General features: G+C 38.3%; 3 protein-coding genes across 4 annotated transcripts; 1 reads left to right on the forward strand and 2 right to left on the reverse strand.

Moving 5' to 3' along the window:
- Window positions 1-255: 255 nt before the first annotated feature.
- Window positions 256-6,795, reverse strand: mthfr (methylenetetrahydrofolate reductase (NAD(P)H)). Its single transcript, XM_087781988.1, has 12 exons — window positions 6,691-6,795; window positions 5,538-5,796; window positions 5,234-5,472; window positions 4,054-4,164; window positions 3,792-3,985; window positions 2,950-3,200; window positions 2,707-2,841; window positions 2,458-2,638; window positions 1,291-1,473; window positions 1,117-1,218; window positions 937-1,056; window positions 256-864 (listed from the first exon to the last, which is right to left on the reverse strand). The coding sequence occupies exons 2-12, from the start codon at window positions 5,783-5,785 to the stop codon at window positions 643-645; spliced, it is 1,986 nt and encodes a 661-aa protein (XP_087638114.1). The 5' UTR covers window positions 5,786-5,796; window positions 6,691-6,795; the 3' UTR covers window positions 256-642.
- A 406-nt stretch (window positions 6,796-7,201) lies between these two features.
- clcn6 (Cl-/H+ antiporter 6) lies at window positions 7,202-21,376 on the forward strand. 2 transcript variants are annotated; one of them, XM_087781662.1, is made up of 23 exons: window positions 7,202-7,493; window positions 7,870-7,926; window positions 7,997-8,062; window positions 8,250-8,315; window positions 8,390-8,456; window positions 9,999-10,105; window positions 10,172-10,298; window positions 10,443-10,510; window positions 11,381-11,439; window positions 11,498-11,630; window positions 11,990-12,103; window positions 12,211-12,377; window positions 12,695-12,806; window positions 12,874-13,003; window positions 13,068-13,221; window positions 16,135-16,291; window positions 16,350-16,456; window positions 16,530-16,716; window positions 16,803-16,963; window positions 18,657-18,813; window positions 18,888-18,995; window positions 19,064-19,189; window positions 20,481-21,376. In XM_087781662.1, exons 1-23 carry the CDS (start codon window positions 7,419-7,421, stop codon window positions 20,559-20,561), a joined length of 2,586 nt encoding a protein of 861 aa, XP_087637788.1. In that variant the 5' UTR covers window positions 7,202-7,418; the 3' UTR covers window positions 20,562-21,376. The 2 variants fall into 2 exon arrangements, with proteins under 2 accessions (XP_087637788.1, XP_087637789.1); XM_087781663.1 differs by having other exon boundaries at window positions 12,880-13,003.
- A 1,603-nt stretch (window positions 21,377-22,979) lies between these two features.
- LOC148059141 (natriuretic peptides A-like) lies at window positions 22,980-25,313 on the reverse strand. The gene is made up of 2 exons (XM_087781330.1): window positions 24,163-25,313; window positions 22,980-23,344 (listed from the first exon to the last, which is right to left on the reverse strand). The coding sequence occupies exons 1-2, from the start codon at window positions 24,271-24,273 to the stop codon at window positions 23,039-23,041; spliced, it is 417 nt and encodes a 138-aa protein (XP_087637456.1). The 5' UTR covers window positions 24,274-25,313; the 3' UTR covers window positions 22,980-23,038.
- Between the last annotated feature and the right edge of the window lie 143 nt (window positions 25,314-25,456).

Here is a 25,456-nt window from a genome sequence, read left to right on the forward strand (position 1 = left end):
CAAAACAAAAATATAACCCAGGGTTGTGAGTAAAATCTATGTCACCTCGTCCTCTTTGTAGTTAATGTTTAATCTAATCTGTCCTCAACTCTGGCTTTTTCTCCTAGAGTCGACTTCTATCCTTAGTTGGAACATCAGCATCGAGAGCTTTGAAGTTCAGCTTTTATTTGAGGTATTTTTTATTTTGAAAGCCTAAAGGAAGCTGCAAGAACGTCTTCGGTCGAGCAAATCAATGAGCTGAACGACTGGGACGACACTTGGATTTAATGTGGTTTAAGTAGCAAAAAACAAACCATGTTGTTACTTAAAAATAGATTTAATAAACAAACAAAAGGCCAATAAATAGTAGACACTGTAACTGAAGTCAGGGGAGAAACACAAGTAGACATTAATGTAACTTAATGTTAAAGACAGAATTTAGTTAAAGTTAAAGACAAATATATATTTTTTTAAACTTACAGTAACATCTTTACGCCTTTTTTTGATAATAAAAGAAAAAAAACACTCTGTAAACGTCTTACTTTAGCTCGTCTATGTCGCGCCGTGATCAATAAAATGTAAAGTTTTAGCTTCTAAATAAAAGTTTGGAGATTAAAAAGATTAGAGTCAGGAGCAGCTCGTGCTGCGGCGTCGAGTGCGGATTCACTCGGAGACGCTCCCGTCAGAGAGCGTCTCGGCGGGAGCGTCCAGCAGCTCGAACATGTCGTCCAGCACCTGCCACAGGCAGCTGTCCAGAGGGAAGTCGTTGTCCACCAGGTTGACCAGGAAGTAGTTGTCGTGGATGTACTTGATGATCATCCTGGACGGCGACTCGTCCTCGTAGAGTTTGGCCCACTGCTCGATCCACAGGGCGAACGCCTCGTCCTGGAGCAGAACCATCCATGAATAAATCCTTCCTACTGATCATTGTTAAAACCCGACACAAAAGTCTCTCACCTTCCAGAACATGAAGCTGACCGGGTCCACAACCGTGGGCTGAACGATCTCTCGTCCGGGAAAGATCCCCCACGTCACGGCGTTGGGCTGCATCTCCGGAGCGTTGGTGAGGTTCCGGCCCTGTTGAGCGAGGTGTTATAATGTAGCACGAAATCACAACCGCCATCCGCTCGCACTCACGTGCACGTTCACGATGTGGTAGTTGACTCTGGGCTCGTACTTCTTCAGCACTTTGAGGAGAGCCGACACGTTTTCGCTGGAGGTGAAGAACTCCAGGTAGGACTGCGTGAGGAGGAGAGAGAGCAGTGTCAAGCACCGATTCCGATGAGATTCGCCGTCCTCGTTCCGACCGACCTTCTGGAAGACGTAACCTCCGGGGGGGCCCCAGCCGAAGATGGGGTCCGCGGAGGGTTTGCCGTTGATGTTGGGCTGCGAGTTGATGGTGAGGACGCCTCTTCTGTTCACCTTCTCCAGTTCGTTCTTCAGCAGGTTGGTCTCCTGGGCCAGAGGCTCGTCGTTCCAGGGCAGACACATGACCTGAGGAGGGGGGGGGGGGGTCAGAGTAAACCTTGACCTCCAAAACACACTCGACAGAACAGGTGGATTTTAGGGGTGTGAGAAAATATGCACTTAAATATCGAAACGGTTTTAATTTATGTGTTGCAATTAAACTTCCGGCCACTAGATGGCATAACGTCCTCCATAGCTAAAGGAACAATGAAACAGCGAGATCCCAGCACTGACTGAGTACAAGAGGATTCAGTTGACCTCGTCAAGAGTCATGTGGTCTGTAAATCCTCACACCCATAAGAACCACCCGAACACAGAACCGGATCACCTGCTCATGAGTTACGCAGGATTCAAACTACGGAACGATTTGTGTGATTTTAAAACACAACTTCTGAAGCACAAGATAATGTCGACAAACGATCTTTCAATGACACACAAATGCAGCGATGAGTACATTGAGAGGAAGTGCTGGTTAATCTCTTAATTCAAAAGTGTAACTAACATTTGTCTTTGCTCAGCCTCAACTTGATCCTTAAGCAAATATATATAAAAGAGTTAAAGATTAATTTAACATTAATGTCAGTAACTTATGTAATTAATTGTTCATAACTCGTGTCAAGAGGAAACAATTGTCACAGAATAATTAATTATTTAATTCACAATGAACATACAAATATTTACTGCTTTTTTGTGTGTTACAATTAAACGTCTGGCTGCCACTAAATGTAAACAGTCATTATGTCCTCCACAGCTAAAATCCTGATGGGGATGACTGAGGACGAGAGGATACAGCGACTCCAGCAGCTTTTAAAGCTGATGTTTGGACATATTTTGGTTTGAAAACAAATGAAAGCAGTTACGACTTCGTCATGTGGTCTGTAAATACTGCAACACCAGAGTCAAGTACTGGACAATACTACACATATGTACTTGTTACTACAGTATCACAATATATATCGTATCGTCCAACTCTTGCCAATACACGCCCTCAGTGGACAGTTAGAATTGTACCTTGTGTCCGGTGCGATTAGGTGTTGCTGTGATGTAACCGGTGAAGACCTCGAAGACGCTCTTCTCGTTCTGCAGCTCTTGACCCCACATCTCCAGCAGCGAGTCCTTGGACGACTTACTCTTCAGGTAGAAAAGGTAGTAGTCGTTCAACTCTCCAAACGCCGGCGATGACGAGTTCCCCCTGATGGATGACGACATCTTTGAGACTCTACAACTTTGACTCGGTTAACAGCCGTCTACGAGTGGTACCATCTGCCGTTGGGGAACTCGTCCCACTCTTGGGTCCTGTAGATGTAGCTCTTGGGTCTTGACGCCCAGAAGATTGGCCGTACGTCCTCAACTTTGCGCTTGGGATTAGCACTGACAGCCCATGGGAGAGGTCGCCTGTAAAAAAAAAGAAAAATGTCCGATCGTAAATCAGGAGAAACCAATAGGATGCGCACAAATGCGACAAACATCCACAGAGATGAAAGAAAACCATAATAATCAGACCTTGGATCTTCAATCCACAGACCCAGCTGACGGAGGACCTCCATGGTGGCCACCTCCCGGTTCAGTGTGTAGAAATGGAGCCCGGGGACCTTCCCGCTGTCCAGCAGCACTCGACACATGTCCACCGCCTGATGGATGCCGTAGTTACGGATGGCGGCGTCGTTGTCTTTGATGGGCTCGATGACCTGCATGATCTCTTCGGGCACTTCCAGTTTGGAAAGCTTCACCAGCTGACGAAGGGACTGGTAGCCCTGGCGTGAAAGAAGGGGGCGGGAAGGATTCAGAAAATGATGGCGTCTTGTAAATGATCATTGACCAGAAGAGAAGAGAGTTCAGGCCAAAAGATTGGACTCACTCGCTCAAGTTACTTATGATTATTTACGTAACATAAATTACACTTTTTTGAAGTGAAATTTCACATGAAAACCTCCTGAATTCATCAAGAAAAAGCTTAAAGTCTGCAAAGCAGAAAATAAGTGGCTTCTTTGAAGAAACTAAACTAGAAACACATGTTTTCAGTTATTTCAATTTGTTGGTTGAATAATTCCACATGTTTCCATTCATTTCGATGCCTTCAGTAAAAATCTACAATCGAAATAGTCGTGAAAATAAATAAAACGTAAAGGACTGTACTGTAGAGGTTTTGTCCATAGTTTTTTAACCAGAATCTTTTTTAAAAAGCTTTAGATACAGACACAATATACAATAAAATAACTTTTTATTATAGTTGTTGTTATCACTACTTACAACAAAGATTTTTAAACATTTTTTCTAAATTGTCTAGTCCTTTTATAATTTGGCCCCTTAGCAGATTTAACTGCCAACATCTACCCCGGACCTACTTGGATGGGGAACACTCCCGGCAGGATGGGGCACGTGATCCCGATGGCCCTGCAGTCTTCTAAAAACTTGAGAAACGTCTCCGCCCTGAAGAAGAGCTGCGTGATGACAAAGTCTGCTCCGGCGTCCACCTTCTCCTTCAGGTGCTGCAGATCCTGCTCGTAGCTCTGAGCCTCGGGGTGACCCGTGGGGTAACCTGCTCACAAGCTCAGGGGTCACTCACCGAGAACCGTGGAATCAGAGGTAAAAGGCTGAAGACGTTACCGGCGACACAGATGTCAAAGTGCTGATCGAACTCGGAGCGGATGTGTTTGACGAGATCCACCGCGTAGTTGAAGCCTCCTTCCTCCTCCTCCCAGTCGTCGCCAATCGGGTCTGACAACAGAAATAAGGACAAAAATCGTTCATTGTGTTGTCCTTTAACTGGAGGAAGAAAGAGATTATCAAATATATTTTGGCAACAATCAAGTGGATGAAGGAGCGTGAGAAGGATACACATTGTTGCAAAGGTATTCACACACGCCACCCAAACTGACGTTCATTGAAAATAGAGAAACTAGTCACATGCACACACATGGGATTCCTTTACTTTCAAATGAGTTTCTATGTATTTTTTGTGTTGATCTTCAAAAATGTCTGAGTTTCAGCTTCGTTAAGACATTTGACATATGATTATCAAAATGACATTTCTCGCAATATAATACATACAATACAATACTAATAAGAAAATATACTTACTTAAGTTAAACAAATGTAAATTGAAATTAAAAAAAATGTGTAAGTCTCTAAAGGGCTTTATAATGATTTAGCAGAAATTAAATCTTATATAAGAATGAATGGGTCGGTTTGTAATGACACACAATTGTTTTGTTTTGGTTTCATATTTTATTAATTTATAAATTATATTTATTTTTAATCCTTAGGGATTTCAGACATTACCTACGTTTCAGAGTTACCTTTGAAGACCAGGTATATTAGCTTTAGTAATTTATTTTCTTGATGTTTAATCAAATTTCCTGAGTCAGAAAAAGTTAAGATGAAGTTTAGAGCAGTGAAGCCCTGAACCCCAGCAAAGAAAGAAAAAACAATATGTACTTTCCAAAATGTGATTCAATTTGGCAAAAAGACGGTACTTTCTCCAAAGTTAAATTATTTTGTGGCTCTAGAGACGTCAAGACGCTGGTTTAAGTCCATTTTATTTAAAAAATAATCCTGTAAACTAGTGAAAACGAGTGAAACAAACTCTATACAATTGATTTTTGTTTTGATCTGAAGGTCAGTCCGTCAATAACATTTTGACGGAATACCCCAAAAATAGAGAAGTTACTATTATATTCTAGTTATATTTAGCAAAATATAACTAGAGTATATACGGATATGATACAACAACCGAATGAAAATCCAAATATTTTTTCCGGAGAGTGTAATATGTCAACTTTTCTACCTCCTCTAAGAGCCATGATGTTTTTCAGGCCCAGATGCTTTGCCTTCGCCAGATACCCGGTGATCTTCTCTTTGGACTGGTTGCAGCAGGTCAAGTGCAGGATGCTCTCCAGGCCACAGTAGTTGACCGCCGTACTAGCTATCATCATTGAGGAGGTCTCCTTGTCGGAGCCGGGGTCTCCCGCCGGATGCCAGGTCACGTCGATGAACAGTGGACCCCCGGATCCCATTCGATCAAACCTGAACCAGGAGATCATTTTTGAAGCTTCCAGCACCAGGTAAGTACGATTTATATGACCTCGTACCTGGAGATGAGGTTCACCGCTCCGCTGGCCGTGCGAGGAGGGAAAAACTCCAGCGAGAACCAAAAGTCTTTGGACTCGATCCGCTTCCTCATCTTCTCGCTGAGCCTGTCGGATCGATCGGAGTCCAGCACCGGCGTGGAGCAGCGGGAGCTCTCCTTGGAACTCTCGCCGCTGCTGTTGCTGGCGCCGCTGGAGTCGTTCTTGGTCGACTGCCAGTTTCCGTCCACTTGTTGAAGCTGGTTCACCATGGTGGCCAATTCTAATGAAGGGAGCAGAGACCCGTGTCATGTGGAGAGTCAGACCCGTGTTGCACCATTTGTAAGTAAGTCATTTATATTTGTAGAGCGCTTTTCCAGACCAGGGTCACAAAACGCTTAAACAATCAAAACAATACTCAATCAAATATATACTTAAAAGATCAAGATAACACTGAGAACAACACAGGAGTTCCAGAAAATCAAGAAAAAGCCTGAACAAATAAAAGTGTCTTAATATGTTACTTGAAGGAGTCGGTAGATCATTAAACACAGAGGAAGATCGTTCCAAAGCTTAAAATATTTAAATAAATAGAAATTGTATGAAGCAAAGTTAATTAATTTATAATACCAAACGAAGGACATTTCTATGGTTGGAAAAGATTTAAAAATACGTATTTTTGTGCGACACAAAATGCAAACGTCTTAATGTCACAGGTTTTTCTTTCCTTTAGCCGATGAACTTTACATTTTTGAACGAGGAGAACACGAGTTGAAAACCTACTAACCGAGGTTGACATCAGGAGTAACCATTGGAGAGAATATTCTACAATCTAGTGATCTATTTATACGGACTTTAGTTTGATTGACATGTGGAGCTACTTCAATACGCAGCTGGTCAAGACCATCAACTATTATTCTGAGAAAACACAAGTCGATATTGTTACAGTTAAAACTTTTTTTAAAACCGTTACAAAATTTAAATTAATTTTTAATAAATAAAAAATGAATAGATGCTTTATTTAATTATGACGTAGTTGTTCTAGCCTCTCTTGTGTTGTTAGCTTAGTAGCAACACGAGCAGGGATTTCTGCTCCACTACTTGAGAAAGTTAACTCACGCGCAGATAGCGAGCACATCGTCACAAAAACAAAAATAGAAGAAAAAAATAAATGTACTTGTCGAGCTGGAGCTGTTTCCGCGCTGGTGCTTTCAATTGAGTCCGCGGGTCCTTGTGGCTCCAGATCCAGCGTGAGGAGAGCCGCAGCCGTGGAGCTCAAGCCCCGCCCACCGCTCGCGGTCACGTGTGTGTACAGTCACAACAAAGGCTGACGAAAGATGTGGGTCAACCTTGATTTAACTTTTCTTTTCACAAGCTGCACAGGAAATAAGCGTTATTTTAAATTAATATTTAAATTTAACTTAATTAAATCTCTTATCGTTTTAATAATAATAAAATGACATGTTGGTTTTTCAATATTTGCATTACCGTGTGCTATGAATTAGCACTAACTGTATTATTATTACTATTATTATTATTATTCATTGAGATTACACGATAATATAACATCTGATAATAATTCCCTTTTTGACGCTTATGCGCAAATGTACGCGCAGTCGTGACGTTGTGAAACGAGATTCTCCTGCGAGTCACGTGACTCTCTACCAGGAAGTTGGGTTGCGTTTAAATCCAGCAGTAACGCGCATCACTTCTTGTTATATTACTTAAAAATTGAAGGGGAAAAAATGCGAAATGTTTTATTGTCAAATATTACACCTTTACGTAGAGTAACTTGGGTGCACTTGGCTTGTTTTTTGACAGGTTAGTTCGCATTTACAAATATTTAATTGGAAGTATATATTTTTTCCCAATTGTCCGCGAAGGGCTCTTGTCACAATACGGAATATGGCGTGTTTTGGAAACTGCAGCTGTTGTCAGTGTTGCTGCGGGGATGGAGAAGCGCGAACACCAGAAGAACTGGTACGAAATAATTGTTATAACCAACAAGAGAATTGTATTTTTTAACCCTTAACGCGTCTTTTGCTTAGTTTTTCAAATGTTTATCTTATTAGTGGCGTGTTGTCATTTCTGCTCCACCCTCTGGTTCTTGTCAGTCCAGCTCAGCATCAGCAAACATACCTAAAGATCATGCAAACAATTCTTATTCTCATTGTTCAACTGCGAACATATTCATTTACTGAGCCACATACTTGAAGTTTTCCTCTTAAAATACTTGTATTCCAGAAAATTGTGATTAAGATGAACATAAGCATAAAATAAAACGAGAATTAAATATTATTATAAAGCAGCCACAGTTACAAATGTAACCTTTTTCCCTTCTGATCATTTTTACCAGACAATTCTTGGGGAACTAAGAGACGAGGAAGAGATTTTACCCCGGAAGGACTATGAGGTATCATGATTATTACATGCACATAAAGAATGTGATCTAATAAAAGACCTTCTGAACCATCTGTGTACAGAGCCTGGACTATGATCGCTGTGTCAATGAGCCTTACGTGGAGGTTCTGGAGGGTCTGGACAACAAGGTGAAAACGTTTTGATAAACTCTGATGTTACATTGAAAAGATTAGAGAGTCAACTCGCTTTCGCTTCTTGCGGATTTTTAAAAATGGAGTTGAACAAGTTTGTCGTGGTTTACTTCCTTCTTATAAAACGATAACGTCATCATCTTTGTTCTCGTTGACTTGAATACACTTTCCTTTTGCTGAACAGAAAGCCAAAAAGTATGAGGCAATACGGTGGCTGATGGTGTTTGCCATCGGAACTTCTGTCGGCTTGGTAAGTGGATTTTTTGGCCTGTGCCCCCCGCCTGATCCAACACAGCCTATGTGACTCTTGGATTCTTTGTTTAGCTCGGTGTCGTTGTGGACTTCTTTGTTCGTCTCCTCAACAATCTCAAGTTCACTGTGGTTGGTGATTGTATCCTTTTTTACGTGATCAAAAAATGTACGTCTACAGATCAATGTACTAAAGCATGCAACAGTGGCCTCTTGTATCGCCTCATGATCAACACATGAGAAGTAAGTCTCATCTCTAACCTGCACCGTTGAAATAATAATACTTGTAGCCCCAACAGAAATGATACAACACAGTGAAATACATTATGATAATTTTAAAACAATAAATACTGATGATGCGACAATATCACAGAAATTGTGCAACAATTAACTCAAAACTTTAAGATTTAGAGGTTATATTCTTGTAAAACATGCGAACAAAAAACGCTGTCAATGTGATTAATGTCTTGTACATGTTCAATGTTCCTGTAAAGTTGATGAAGAATATTTGTTAATCACAGTAAGTAAGTAAGTAATATTTATTTATATAGCGCTTTTCGAGACCAGGGTCACGAAGCGCTTAAACAATCAAAACAATACTCAAAAAAGTACATACTTTAAAGATCAAGATAATACTGAGAACAACACAGGAGTTCGAGAAATTCAAGGAAAAGCCTGAACAAATAAAAACGTCTTAAGATGTTTCTTAAAGGAGTCAGTAGATCCATCAAGTGTAAAGAGAGAGAAGATCGTTCCAACAGGTGCGATCATAGTCCAGACGTCCAGAAAAAAGTGCTTTTACAAACAATTTAACATTTTACAAATGAAATAAATCATATGCTAACATTAAAAGAAATAAAATAAACAAGGTATCACAATTAAAATAATTTAAAAATGCTATAATATGGATAAAATATGTAAAAAGTTGAATTATAATAGTCCTGATGGCAAGTAAGACGTTGTCATATTAGGCGAAGCGTGAGATAAAAGGTGTATAAATATAAAGAACTTAATAAAGTCATCAAACGGCTGATGAGGTGTATTTCATCTGAAGTCGATAGTTGTGGTCACTGGAATTCTGCACAAATCTTTTCTAAGTCATAATCCTTTAATCACACATGACCTCTGACTATGAGGCCAAAATTCCTTTTCCAATAATGACTCTGCTCTTGTAATCTGTCGACACGTCTTTGTAACACCGGCCTCACCAGACTTCACCTCACTCGGCTTAGTAAAGATAAATATCGTAAATAGTTTTGAACTTAAGATTAACCGCTGCAGCTGTGTGCGTTGATCGGTTACTAAACATGGTGCAGGCTTATACTGAACATTATCTCGTTAATGCTTCAGAAGCTGTATCCTCTAGTCCTCAGTCATTGCCGGGATCTCACAGGGTTTAATTGTTCCCTTTAGCTGCGAAGGACGTAATGACTGCTGCCATCTAGTGGCGGGAAGTTTAATTGCGACACTTAAATTAACAAACACTGAAAATATTTCCATGTTAATTGTGAATAGAACAAAAATCTGTATGGAAATATTAACCATTAAATAACTATGATAGCCATAAATTAGGTTAAAAAAAAATAGATGTATTGTGATATATCGGTTGATTTTCTCGAATCCCTGCTTCTACCGCTTGAGTTCCGAAAATCTGACCCGTGTTGACCTTACCTGGAGTGTCCAGCTGTGGAACGCTGCAGTGAGAAAGGATGTCTTCCTCTCTCTCTCCTGGAGCTGCTGGCCTTCAACATGACCTTCATCTTCATCGCCAGCGTGCTCGTCCTCATCGAGGTCAGGAATGTCCAACCATGTTTTCCCCCAGTTTCCTATCTTTACCTTCCGTGTGCTCTTCTTCAGCCGGTCGCTGCCGGCTCCGGGATTCCCGAGATCAAGAGCTATTTAAACGGTGTGAAGATGCCGGGAATCGTGCGACTGAAAACCTTCCTCTGCAAAGCGTTGGGAGTGATTTTCAGTGTCGCTGGAGGTAAATTCTCGCTCTTCGTCATGTCGTCGATTCAGATCGAGTCACGTACACTTGTCTTAAATGTACAGTAAGATAGTAGAAGTTTGGAAAAACATCTGGTGAGGATTCTTGGGATAAATGTGTGATTGAAGTGCATTTCTCCAGGTCTGTTTGTAGGGAAGGAAGGTCCGATGATTCACAGCGGAGCCATCATGGGAGCTGGACTTCCTCAGGTACGTTTCATCCCCACAGATTTAAATGACTCTTAAAAAACGACACACCCTTAAATAATGAATGTATCAGGCGTGTACAAAGTACCAGCCCTTGCTTTAAACCAGAGAATGAAAAATACACCAGATTTTTTTATTAAAAGAAATATATATTTTTACTTTTCAGGATTTTTTTATAAACAATAATATTGTTTTTTAATCATTTAATTCAATAATTTAATCCATTTGAAGGTTAAATATTTTTTTCTTTAAAATTAAATTAAAAATGTGTTGTTTCTTTACATATATAGTTTCCTATTTTAATACCAATAATACAAAAGTAAATATTTCAAATTCAATATATATATATTTTATTTTTCTTTAGAATTTTAAATAATAAAATGTTGGTAAAACAGTTTTTTTAAATATTGAATTTAAAAGTCTACAAATTAAAAAATATATTGAATTTAGTAAATGCATTTTGTAATTACTGGGATTAGAATATTACGTGTAAAAATACACCTTTAAAATATTTGAATGTCTTAATTAAATGATTGGAAAATAAAACAAATTCAATCTTTAAATAAAGACATGATTTATTTTTTAACATTTTAAAGTCGATGCTTCAAAAAGATTAAATAAAAAATAAAAATCAATAATCTGATGTCACTGATAAACTTCCATACACTGGCTTTTTATGCATCTCATGAGTCAAAAAAAACAAACACGACAAACACTTCCTGGTTAATAACAAACACTAAATGTTAAAGATCTCAACTTTGTGTTGAACTTAATAAAGATAAACTCACTTTAATCAAATATGGCAGAAAGGAAAAAGTTTTGGTTCTTGTTTGCAGTCGTTATATATATTAATATTCTCTTTCTCCTCTCTAGTTCCAGAGCATCACCTTTAAGAAGATCAAATTCGACTTCCCTTATTTCCGCAGCGACAGGTAAGTGTATTTAAATGTTGTCTTAGCTTAGCTTGCTAACCTTTTGTCTCCCTTAAAGGGACAAGCGTGACTTTGTGTCGGCGGGCGCCGCCGCCGGAGTCGCCGCCGCCTTCGGGGCCCCCATCGGCGGGACCCTCTTCAGCCTGGAGGAGGGCTCCTCCTTCTGGAACCAGGCCCTCACCTGGAAAGTGGTCAGTGTTCAGACGAGGCCTTTTTGGATTATTATATCAAGACGTCTTCGTGATGCGACTCTTACTGAAACACAAGTTGAGTCAAACTCAAGCGCACAAATAGGGGTGGCGTATCCTCTCGTCCTCAGTCATCCTCTGGGATCTCGCGAGATTTATTTGTTCCTGTAGCTGCAGAGGTTGTAACGACTGCTGCCATCTAGCAGCCGGAGGTTCAATTGCAACACAAAAATCACTGTGTAATATCCAAAGTTTATTCAAATGTAATCATTAAAAGCTGTGATTTGCACCATTTTTTTTAATGAAAAAAAATTATATTCATGAACGTAAGAATCTGGAGGTCACATACTTTTGTGTTCCAGCTCTTCTGCTCCATGTCGGCGACCTTCACCCTCAACTTCTTCCGCTCCGGGATCAACTTCAACAAATGGGGATCAGTCCAGCTGCCAGGTCTGCTCAACTTCGGGGAGTTCAAGGTGAGATGATGCCTCAAATGATGTGTGTAGGTTAAATAGTGTTGCTACGGCAACCGTGATGGAATCGCCGTCTTCTAATCAAACGGACGGATCTCCTACCTGTCAAGTGTGCAGACGCCGACAAGAACTGCCACCTGTGGACGGCGGTGGACCTGGCCTTCTTCGTGCTCATGGGCGTGGTGGGCGGCCTGCTGGGGGCGCTCTTCAACTGCATGAACAAGCATCTCGCCAAGTATCGCATCCGACACATCCATCCCAAAGCCAAGTTCTTCAGGTAACGTTCAGATCGTAATGCTTTGCCGCCCAGCCATCCAATCAGAGCTGTTGATCACTTTTGACACGGCGACATAGACGTTGAATTTAAATACAGTATTGTAGCGACCAATCCGCCATCGCTAAATATAGCAGTTTGTAGAAAAGCATCATGGGAGTTTGTTGTTTTTTTAGCACCATAAGTAAGGTGAAGTTTATCTTCTGTTAAATGAGGGACAACTGTACCTCCTTTTACGAAACCTTATGGTAGAACTACTGTCGCCTGAAACACCCTGGTCATAATGTTTTGTAGTTATATTTGAGTATCTTTCCATCCAGGGTCCTTGAGAGCCTTCTGGTCTCCATGGTGACCACGATGGTGATATTCTCCGCCTCCATGTTGTTGGGCGAGTGTCGCAGCATGTCCTCGCCGAACCACCAGAACGCCACGGTGAGTTCCAGCGCTCAAAACTCCTGAGGAAGTCTGGAGGAGCTTCTCAAGTTTTGTTGTGTTCCAGCTGCAGAACAGCGAGGAGGTGAACGCCACGGTCCGTCAGTACTTCTGCAGCAACAAGACCTACAACGACATGGCCACGCTCTTCTTCAACCCTCAGGAGGTGGCCATTCACCAGCTCTTCCACCAGGAAGGTCAGACGCACCGTTAAAGTCTCCGCTCAAGGTTCGCCATTAACCTCAACGTTAAAACCCGCAGGTACCTTCAGCCCCGCCACCCTCGCCATCTTCTTCCTCCTCTACTTCCTGCTGGCCTGCTGGACCTACGGCGTGGCTGTTCCCAGTGGACTGTTCGTGCCGTGTCTGCTCTGTGGAGGAGCTTTTGGACGCCTGGTGGCGAACCTGCTCAACGTGTAACTATTGATTCACTTCTTTACTTCTTTACTTCTTTATTTCTTTACTTCTTTACTTCTTTATTTCTTTATTTCTTTACTTCTTTACTTCTTTACTTCTTTACTTCTTTATTTCTTTACTTCTTTATTTCTTTATTTCTTTACTTCTTTACTTCTTTATTTCTTTATTTCTTTACTTCTTTATTTCTTTACTTCTTTACTTCTTTACTTCTTTACTTCTTTATTTCTTTACTTCTTTATTTCTTTATTTCTTTACTTCTTTACTTCTTTATTTCTTTACTTCTTTACTTCTTTACTTCTTTATTTCTTTAATTCTTTACTTCTTTACTTCTTTACTTCTTTATTTCTTTAATTCTTTACTTCTTTACTTCTTTATTTCTTTACTTCTTTACTTCTTTATTTCTTTACTTCTTTACTTCTTTACTTCTGTACTTCTTTATTTCTTTACTCTTTTATTTCTTTACTTCTTTACTTCTTCTTTACTTCTTTACTTCTTTACTTCTTTACTTCTTTATTTCTTTACTTCTTCTTTACTTCTTTATTTCTTTACTTTTTTATTTCTTTACTTCTTTATTTCTTGACTTCTTTACTTTTTTACTTCTTTACTTCTTTATTTCTTTACTTTTTTATTTCTTTACTTCTTTACTTCTTCACTTCTTCTTTACTTCTTTACTTCTTTACTTCTTTATTTCTTTACTTCTTTATTTCTTTATTTCTTTACTTCTTTACTTCTTTATTTCTTTACTTCTTTACTTCTTTACTTCTTTATTTCTTTAATTCTTTAATTCTTTACTTCTTTATTTCTTTAATTCTTTACTTCTTTACTTCTTTATTCTTTACTTCTTTACTTCTTTATTTCTTTACTTCTTTACTTCTTTACTTCTTTACTTCTGTACTATTTTATTTCTTTACTCTTTTATTTCTTTACTTCTTCTTTACTTCTTTACTTCTTTACTTCTTTATTTCTTTACTTCTTTATTTCTTTACTTCTTCTTTACTTCTTTATTTCTTTACTTTTTTATTTCTTTACTTCTTTACTTCTTTATTTCTTGACTTCTTTACTTTTTTACTTCTTTACTTCTTTATTTCTTTACTTTTTTATTTCTTTACTTCTTTACTTCTTTACTTCTTTACTTCTTCACTTCTTCTTTACTTCTTTACTTCTTTACTACTTCTTTATTTCTTTACTTCTTTACTTCTTTACTTCTTCTCTACTTTTTTACTTCTTTACTTCTTTTTTACTTCTTCTTTACTTTTTTACTTCTTTACTACTTCTTTACTTCTTTACTTCTTCTCTACTTTTTTACTTCTTTACTTCTTTTTTACTTCTTCTTTACTTTTTTACTTCTTTACTACTTCTTTACTTCTTTACTTCTTCTTTACTTTTTTACTTCTTTACTACTTCTTTACTTCTTTACTTCTTCTTTACTTTTTACTTCTTTACTACTTCTTTAATTCTTTACTACTTCTTTACTTCTTTACTTCTTTACTTCTTTACTTCTTTACCATATTCTTAATCTGCTGAGTAAAGTTTAATTAACAATTGAACATCAAACAGGATCTTAAGGAAGATAAACTAATAATATATCGTCCGTGTGATACTTAGTATTTCCGAAGATCTTAGTATTTCTTTCATCTAAACTAGGGGCCATTTACTGAGATCCTCAACCTTTTGTTGCATCAAGGACCGGGTTAATGTTGGTATTCTATACATGGACTGAACTCCATATAAAAATGTATTAAAAATATGTATATATTATGACGGCCAAATAATTTAGTTTCACTCACTCTGAGTCCTGAACTGAATTCTCTGTTCAGCTGTTAGTTCGCTATTATATCTTCATAAACTCAAATAAGTTATAATTATATTTACTTTTCCTTTTCTATTATATTTTTTATCCAATATTGTGATCGGGTGTTCATTTTATTTAATTCAGGAAGTTTTGTTTTCACTTAATGAGCTCGACATCTGCAGACTTTTTGCACTTTATTTATTATAGTATATTGTTACACAGAAAGTCTTCACAGATCATAGGAGTACACACATTTTACAATTTAACTATTTTCTTTATGCTTTCATTATAAACTGAATTACAAAGTTGATTTTTATTTTGAAAAAGGGTTTTAACCATAACCAACATTTTATAGTCTTTTTTTTGCTTTTAATTAAAGAATAATCAGTGTTATTTCACAGTAGTGCAAGAACATTAATATTGTGACACTGGTATCAGACAATACTCAAAGTACAAGTATCGGTATGAGGAACATAAAAGGTGAAAGTTATAATTACTTCCCATATTCCTTTCCCACACAAGCACTAATGAAAATACCAGCAGTAATAAACTTATAGTAAAATAATACTGTAATATTTGCAAGCAAGGGACTCCATCTTTGTACTTTAGGAATAAGGTAAGTAAGTAAGTAAGTAATTTGTATTTATATAGCGCTTTTCCAGACCAGGGTCACAAAGCGCTTAAACAATCAAAACAATATTCAATAAAGTATATACTTTAAAGATCAAGATAATACTGATAACACAACAGTAGTTCCAGAAAATCAAGAAAAAGCCTGAACAAATAAAAACGTCTTCATCGGATCAAATGTTATCGTTTATATGGCTTTGATTGTTCAGTTAAAAAGTGGGGGAACTAACCAAAAACAAAATAGTACAAAATATTCATCAAATCCAATTTTGATGGAAGCCCCCGAGAACATGTGAGACCCCTGGTTCAAACAAAAGTCTGAGGTTAAATCAGTTCAATAAACTTCGACCAGATCCACTTCCCCTCGACTCTCCTAACGAGCTCTCACGGCGTCTCTCGACCGAGAGTAATCGTCTCTAATCACTTCGACGGGTCTTTCAACCGTCGCCCGATTTTTCTCTCTCTCACCCGCCTGTGATCTGTCGTGCAGGCAGCTGGGGATGGACATCTACTCCGGCACGTTCGCCCTCATCGGCGCCGCCGCGTTCCTGGGGGGCGTGGTCAGGATGACCATCAGCCTGACGGTCATCCTCATCGAGTCGACCAATGAGATCACGTACGGCCTCCCCATCATGATCACGCTGATGGTAAACCAGTCCCGTACGAAGGTTTCTATCCCGAGTCATGACACCTTTCGACCTGCAGGTGGCCAAGTGGACTGGAGACCTCTTCAACAAGGGCCTCTATGACATCCACATAGACCTGCGAGGGGTTCCCCTGCTGGAGTGGGAGACTGAGCAGGAGATGGACAAGTATGGATGCTGCTAGTTTATTACCATGTGGGGTCTGGATGTTGAGCGACTTCCTGTGTTTTTTTTTTTCTAGGTTGACAGCCAGTGACATCATCGAACCGAACCTGACCTACGTGTACCCCCACACCCGCATCCAGTCCCTGGTCAGCATCCTGCGCACCACCGCCTACCACGCCTTCCCCGTGGTCACCGAGAACCGGCCCAACGAGCGAGACTTCATGAAGGGGAACATCCTGGTCAGCAACAACATCCACTTTAAGGTTGGTTGATTCTTGAAGTGTCCAGCAGGTGGCGGCAGAACCCCTCCCACTATAATATTTGAGGGTAACTTTCGTTTGGGGTACAGAACTCCAGCGTGGTGTCGCGGGCGGCGGAGCAGCGGCGCCGCTGTCAGTCCATGAAGTCGTATCCGTCCAGCGAGCTGAGGAACGTCTGCGACGAGCAGGTGGCGGCGGGCGAGGCGGCGGAGGAGGGCGAGGACCTCCTGCAGCAGATGCTGGAGAGAAGGTGCTAACATGCTAACCATTTCTTTTGAATACGGTTTCTCAATTGGATTTTATTTATACTTAATTTTAATAATATTTACTATTATTTAACATGAATTTTTCTTAATTAATTTAAATTTAAAATTAATTTAATTTAAATTAATTTAATTAAAAAATTACAATGGGAATGTTTAGCTGATTTATAGCTAACATGCTAACCACACGTTTCTATTGAATACGGTTTCTCAAATGTATTTTATTTATAATTAATTTTAATAATATTTGCTATTATTCAACATAAATGTTTCTTTATTAATTAAATTTAAATTAATTAAATTTAAGATGAATTACAATTGAAATATTTAGTCGATTAATCGCTACATGCTAACCACACGTTTCAATGTAATGTTTCTCAAATTATTTTTTTATAAATAATATATTTTGTCAAATGTATTTCAAAACATTAACAGAAAATACTAAATATAAACGTTTTTTTTTAATGTTTTTATTAATGAAAGATTCATTAACGTGGAAATGTTTGCATCCATTTCCGATATTGTTGACCGCTAACATGCTAACCACATTTGGATACTCAAATTTATTTTATTAATAGTACATTTTATTTCATTCGGGTACTTTTGAATAGAAAATAAATAAATAAATATTATTAAAAGCTTCTTTATTTAAGATGAATTAACATGGTTTGCAGCTGTTTTTGAGTATGTTGTTTGCTAACATGCTAACCACATGTTTTCAAGTTTTATTATTTCCTGAAACCGACAAATTGTATTTTTTTATTACAAATATTTTCAACAGAAAATAATAGAATAAATATTATTTAACAGAAGATTTTCTTAATAAAAGATAAATTAACATGGAAATGTTTTTGAGTATGTTGTTTGCTAACATGCTAACTACATGTTTTCAAGTTTTATTATTTCCTCAACAGATAAATTGTATTTTTTATTACAAATATTTTCAACAGAAAATAATAGAATAAATATTATTTAACAGAAGATTTTCTTAATAAAAGATAACTTAACATAGAAATGTTTTTGATTATGTTGATTGCTAACACGCAAACCAAAGGTTTCAATTGCATAGTATTTAAAATGGATTTTATTATTTGTTGAGCTGAAAATAATCTATTTTATTTTATTTTTTGTATAGGTCAACAGATAAATAAATTAATATTTTTTAACATAAATGTTTCTTGATAAATAAAAGGATATATAGATTATTTAATGTTAAAATGTTTTATTTATTATTTTATACATTGTTTGTGTTATAGAACGTTTCTCTAATTTAGTTTATACAACATACATTTTATTCTTCTTTAAATAAAACATTTTTTTGAATTTGTCATCAGAAAAAAAAAGATCAACGTGGAAATGTTTGCAGCTGTTTTTTATTATGTTTATTGATAAGTTTCTCAAATTTATTTTCGATTTGAGTAGAAAAATAGTAAATTCCTCTTTTTTTTCTATTACAAATGTCTTTGAATAGGTCGAGAGAAAGTAATTAAACAAATAACATAATATAATTGAATAGTATTTGATCCTCTGGCTATCAATACGTTTTTATTTATAATAGTGAAGTTTACAACGACACACCTGGTCTCGAAAAGCGCTATATAAATATATATTACTTACTTACTTACTTACACAAACGCCGAACCAACAAAGTTGTGTTCACGGAACCCTTCATCTCTCCAGACACGCTCCCTATCCCAACCTGTACCCGGACCAGTCTCCCAGCGAGGAGTGGACCATGGAGGAGTGTTTCCGGCCGCTGACCTTCCACGGCCTCATCCTGCGCTCCACCCTGGTCAACCTGCTGATCCGAGGAGTCTGCTACACCGAGAACCAGTCGGTCAGTCTCTTCAACTGCAACCAAAAAAACCCGCCGCCCTCCATCTCTCTCTGACCCTCTTCACTCCCCGACAGAGCTCCACCCAGCCCCGGCTGTCCTACGCGGAGATGACCGAGGACTACCCCCGGTACCCCGACATCCACGACGTGGACCTGACTCTGCTCAACCCTCACATGATCGTGGTTCGTACCTTCGTCCAATAAAAAAAACTCTGTTCGCTGAAGCTCTTGACGGTGTTTTTTTTCCCCAGGATGTGACCCCGTACATGAACCCCTGTCCCTACACCGTGTCCCCCAACACCCGCATCTCACAGGTCTACAACCTTTTCAGGACGATGGGCCTCAGACATTTGCCGGTCGTCAACGCCGTCGGAGAAGTAAGAGAGTGACGGACGCCATGCTTTGATGCTTGCTCGTCACATGATCGTCTGTGTGTCGCATGATTGGCTGAAAGTTCTATTATTATTGGATTTGGAATACAAAACTCTATGTGTAAAAAATTTAAAAAAATAGTCAATTTTGTAAATATACAATTTTTTATTACATTTAGTCAATAGAACAAATTCAACTTTTCCTGAGGATGAGAGGATACAGTCGACTCAGCAGTTTTTAAATTCGTTTTGAAACCAAAATACGTCCAAACATCAGCATTAAAAGCTGCTGGAGTCGACTGTATCCTCTCGTCCTCAGTCATCTCGGGAGATTTCAAAGCTCATTAAGTTGTGGAGGACAGAAGGGAGGCTGCCATCTAGCGGCCAGAAGTTTAATAGCGACCGAAAAACGGTTTTAATGTTAAATGTAAATAAGATAGAATGATTTACAAGGCCAAAATGAAAATGAATTTTAGTTAGTTTATGGTTTGAGTTCATAACATGTGTTAAATTAAAAATGTTAAATAAGAGAATAATATATATTTTGTTTGATTAACATTAAAATTCAAATATTCAAGGTTTTTTTCATTTTTGCGTTGCATTAAACTTCCGCTCACTAGATGGCAGCAGTTATTATGTACTCTGCAGCTAAAGGAACAATGAAATCCTGCGAGATTCCAGCAATGACTGAGGACGAGAGGATACAGTCGACTCCAGCAGCTTTTAATGCAATGTAAAAAAGATATAATGATTTGCTGGACAAAAATTAAAATACTTTTTTTTTTTCAACACACCCAGTTAGTTTATGGTTTGAGTTCATAACATGTGTTAAATTAAATATGTTAAATAAGAGAATAATGTATATATTTTTTTAATTAACATTAACATTAAAATATTCTAGGCTTTTGTTCATTTTCTAGTTTCATTTCGTGTTGCATTAAGCTTCCGGTCGCTAGATGGCAGCAGTTATTACGTCCTCCGCAGCTAAAGGAACAATGAAATCCTGCGACTGAGGACGAGAGGATACAGTCGACTCAACAGCTTTTAAATCTGATTTTTGGACATCATTTTGTTTCAAAACAAATCAAAGTAGTTACGACTTCGTCAAGAGTCATGTGGTCTGTAAATTCTGCAACTCCAGAGTCAAGTACTCGACAATACTACACATATATACTTGTTACTATAGTATCGCGATGTGTCACAATATATCCTATTGTCGTCCCTGTATCGTGATAGATAAGTTTCAACATTTGAAATGTTAAAAATCCAACCTGACGGTTCATTTTTGTTCTTCCAGATCGTCGGCATCATCACGAGACACAATCTGACCCACGAGTTCCTCATGGCCAAGCTGAGGCAGCACCACGTCACCATCTGACTCCAGACCTGCTGCTTAGTACGCGCGAACTCTCCCGCCGAGCTAACAAGCTTATGGCATTTTATTCTTTCGTTACCGTTACGTTTGTGTCGTCGGCTTGTGTTACACGAGGTCCTGAACGCCGGAGCACTTTGAGAAGATCAGGGAATCAAGATGAACCACTTTTTATTTATAAACTAACACAGGATTTAACCTCTGAAATTGAAGTGGACTCACCAGAGCAGAAGCTGCTCGATTTGCCGCCGGGATCAAACTTTCACGAGCATCCATGTGGTTTCTCTTTTATGGATCTAAATTGCTAATTGTTCGGTGGAGTCCAGGGTCTCACTGTGCAGCTCGAACTAGAAGGTCTGACGGGGTGGAAATGAAGTCGATCGTTCCTAAGACTCTTCCTGAAGGATTCTCTTTCTTATGGTTTAATGATGTTCAAGGCTCTTGACCTGGATCTGCTGTGGTCTCCCTCCACTTGGATGCACTAAAAAAATGGCTATAAACTTGAGTCGAGCTCTGCTCCACGTCTCTAACTAATGACATTCCAGCTTTTCGTTTGTAATTCCTTCATCTTTATATTTTTATTTTTGTAATTTAAACCAAGTGTTACAGGAGATATTGTTTCATTTTTCTGCTGCTGCTCATGTTTGTAAACACTAACACCAGATTCTTTTGCCCTCGGACGGTTGTGTCACATGACCGAACGTTCCCTCTCTGGTCTTTAGGTTTTAATGAAGAGATTATTTTTATAGTTTGGTCCTTCGGTCGCTGTGTTTTTGATTTAATTCAATTAAAAGCTGCCTCTTCTAAAGCTGCTCCAACTGTGTCATTTAAACGGCGTGAGGTTCCGCCTCATTCTTCCACATTAGGTCCGTTCGTGTCCTCAGGCGGGTCCTGCTGGAAAACCTGCACCTGCTGACACTTCCCTGATCGTGGATGACAAGCGCCGGATTCGCACCGATGACCACGGCTTCGTGAGTCACCTGCTTCTGTTATCCTTTCTTTTTTTTCACATTATCTTCACGTTTGTCTTCACTTTTCTTCATTCATCTCTCAGTTAACGGGGTGAAGAGCTCACCTATAACTCATCCTTCCGTCATCCATCCGTTCTCATTCACGCCTCATCAGCCTTCAGATTCATTCATGCTCTGCAGGCTCTTTTCTCCTTTAATGAATCACTTAATCCTGTTACTAATCTTCAGTCGTTCATCCATGACTCATTCACCTAATTTCACCTTTCATTTTCCTATTCATCCATTCATCTCCAGAGACCTTTGATTTATCTACTTCTTGCATATACTGATTTAATTTACTTTTATTCATCCATTAATCTCTTCTTGACTTCATTGTTCATATGCACATTTTTTCTTTTATTCATTCGTTCATCTCTTCCTTAATTCATCGTTTATATTCACATTCCTATTTTTTATTCATCCATTCATCTCTTCCTTAATTCATCATTTATATTCACATTCCTACTTTTATTTATCCATTCATCCCTTCCTTAATTCATCATTTATATTCACATTCCTACTTTTATTTATCCATTCATCCCTTCCTTAATTCATCACTTATATTCACATTCCTACTTGTATTCATCCATTCGTCTCTTCCTTAATTCATCATTTATATTCACATTCATACTTTTATTCATCTATTCGTTTCTTCCTTAATTCATCACTTATATTCACATTCATACTTTTATTCGTCTCTTCCTTAATTCATCATTTATATTCACATTCTTACTTTTATTCGTCTCTTCCTTAATTCATCATTTATATTCACCTTCCTACTTTTATTCATCTCTTCCTTAATTCATATATATTCACATTCCTAATTTTATTCATCCATTCATCTCTTCTTTACTTCATTGTTCATATGCACATTTTTACTTTTATTAATCCATTCATCTCTTCTTTAAATCTTCATTGATGCCCACTTTGCTCCTTTAATTCATCCATTCATATCTTCTTTGTTTCATCGCTCGTATGCAAGTCTTTACTTTAATACGTCTGTTTATCTCTTTTTTAATCCATTATTCATAACCAAACTTATCCTTCAATTCATCCATCCATCTTCTATCGAGCCTGTCCCAGTTTCTCAGGGCGAGAGACGTTTCGTCTCTTCTTCAATTCATTAAAAAAGGTTAAAAAATGTTTTGCCGTTATGTTCAAAATTGAATCTTAACATAAAGTTTTCCTTGATATTTTTATTCAAACTCGTTCTTGGGTTATTTTTCTGCCTGAATTGCTGCAGATCATCATCATCATCATCATCATCATCATCACGGAGGAAACTTATGGAAACAAGATTTTATTTTCTGTTAACAACAAACTTGAGTCAACAGACAGAAAACACACGAGACAAACATGCAGCTGGAGAGTAAATATCAAGGATGTGTTTTTCCTGCGGACGGAACATGTGTCTTCAACCTGAGAGGCAAGAATCACGACAGATATGAAGAAGTATTTAAATCAGATCAACTGTCACTCATCCTTACCTCGTCCACTGTTGCAGCCCAGATTACTCGTGTTCCCGACCCGGTCCATCCTCGCCCCGAAGCACCCCGAGGTTCTCTTCCTGGCCGTCAGGAGCAGGTCCAGCAGGTGGTTCCTCTGAGCCAGAGCTCGGCTCTGCTGGGCCTCGTCCGCCGCCTGAGATCTGAGCCTGGACTCCTGGTTCCCCTCCTGCTCCGGGTTTCTCACGGGCTCCTGGTTCGCGTCGTAGTCGCCGTCGTCCACTTCCTGCTGCGCCGCCTCCACCAGAGTCTCCTCGAGGCGCTCCAGCAGAGACTGAGGAGGAACGTAAGTTGTTTGTTTTAAACCTTCAGTCCATCATCACGTTTAGTAAAAGCTCTTATTATAAAATATTCATGAAGCAGAACCGTTAAAATACTTTTTTAAATAAAGTTTTTTTAACCTATTTCCTGTTTTATTTAAACTTCTTATTAATCACATCTAATAAACAAGACAAATATTTTGATTCTATGGAATATCTATAGTTTGATAATTCAGGAATACATTTATGAAAAGTACTTTAATGTATTTAAATATTAATATATCAACTTCCAACATGTTTTTTTGAATTGTAGAACCCATTAAATATCATATACATTTACTTAAACACAACAAATTCAATTATTTTTGACATTTATTTCAAACCGTGTGTTAATAATATTAAAAAAAAAAGTGTTTTCCTCATAAAGTTTTGGAAATGATGGTCATACAACTAATAAATAAAAACAAATTATTCATCCGTGTCAATTAATCGTTATAATAAATGTATCAACCGATGTTTTTATATTTATTTGTCGTTGTGTAGCAGAATTTTACTTTTTTTTCGGTGCAACTCAGGAGTCAAAATCTTTTATATTTCCATTTAATTTGTGTGTTGAAGTGTGATTAAAACTGTTTAGAGATTAAGATTAAGCTTAAATATGGTTTTATCTCCTGAAGGCCTGAAAACAAATGTATTTCAAGCCTCCGGGTCACATTGACCCTGAGACAACAAAAGGGTTAAGAACAAACACTAAAAAAAAGTCAATTTTTTTTGCTTTAAAACTCAAATTTTGAGTCACATTAGAGTTTTGAGCGCCGCGAGTCTCTCCTACCTTGAGCTGGACCAGGTCGCTGCCGCTCGAGGGTCTCCCCAGCACGTGGCCGCTCACCAGCGCCTGCTGCACCGTCAGGACCAGCAGACCCCACAGAACCGCCAGCCTCATGATATCCGTCCGTGTGTGATGTCACAGCCCGGCGCCGCCGCGTTTTCATATACGTGCGCACGAGCGTGCGCACACGCTCTGTTGTGAACGCCGTCAAGTGCATTCTAACACCTCGGGAGGCGATAAGACATCTGGTCAGATGCACTTGTCAAGTGGCGGCTGAAGGTGTCTGTGTGTGACCTCAGGAGCCGTCTCAGGAGTCACGCTGCCAAATAAGTCCAGAGCGCTATATCTGGTGCGGGGGAGACCAGCAGGGGGCGCCGGTCCTGACTCGCGCAGCCGGTTGTTCGCGGCATAACTTGGAAAAAGTTACAATTTGATGGATATCGGTTCAATTATTCGGTTTTGTGTTGTGTTTTTACGGAGTGAAATCAGCCTCTTGGCAGAGGTATGTGCTCTGTGAGTGCTTCGCTTCATCCTAATAAATCAGCATCTTCTCCCAGCTACACAGGGTTAAAAGCAGATTATTTAATCCTCTTCCACACTGTTTTCTTATAACCCACCTTCACTCAATTCTCTTGAATACTTCTTCTCATAGTTTTGTATTAGTACACAACAGTCTGCAATACGGCGCAGAAAACCATGATAAAAAAAAGATTATGTAGAGCCATTGAATACCTTTATTTTCCAATGGATCCATGTGTTTAAATAAAGATAAATGATGAAACCAACAGGTTATGTTTGAGAAAGTCAACCATCTTTCAATCTGGACAAAATGGCTTCACTTTTTCTCACATGTTATCTGAGAAATAGACCTTGTTTGGCCCTTTGACTGGACTTATGTGGCCCTGGTGACGTCAACCATCAGGTAGAAACTCACACTATGGATAGACTTTACTATTTAAAACAGCTTCTCCATCTGATGTCTGTGAAGTCTATTGATTTTATTGTGTTGCTGCTTCTTTTGTGAGTGATTTTAGTTGTTGTTGTTGTTGTTGTTGTACAGTGTCCCTGAGGGCCAAGAAAAGCTGCCTCAAATTAAAATAATAATAATATATATTCTTTTAATGTGTAATAATTATTTTATTATTATTATTATAATTATATTATTATTATATATTTTGGAATTAGAAAACATGATTGTTGTTGTTGTTATTATTCAATATTCGTCTCTAAATATAAGTTCTTTTGTTTTAAGACTTTAAAAAAGTGATTTAAATCGTTTTTAAAAATTAATATTAAA

Source organism: Callionymus lyra, chromosome 19 (genome assembly GCF_982586985.1).
Source record: "Callionymus lyra chromosome 19, fCalLyr1.hap1.1, whole genome shotgun sequence".
Lineage (NCBI taxonomy): Eukaryota > Metazoa > Chordata > Actinopteri > Syngnathiformes > Callionymidae > Callionymus > Callionymus lyra.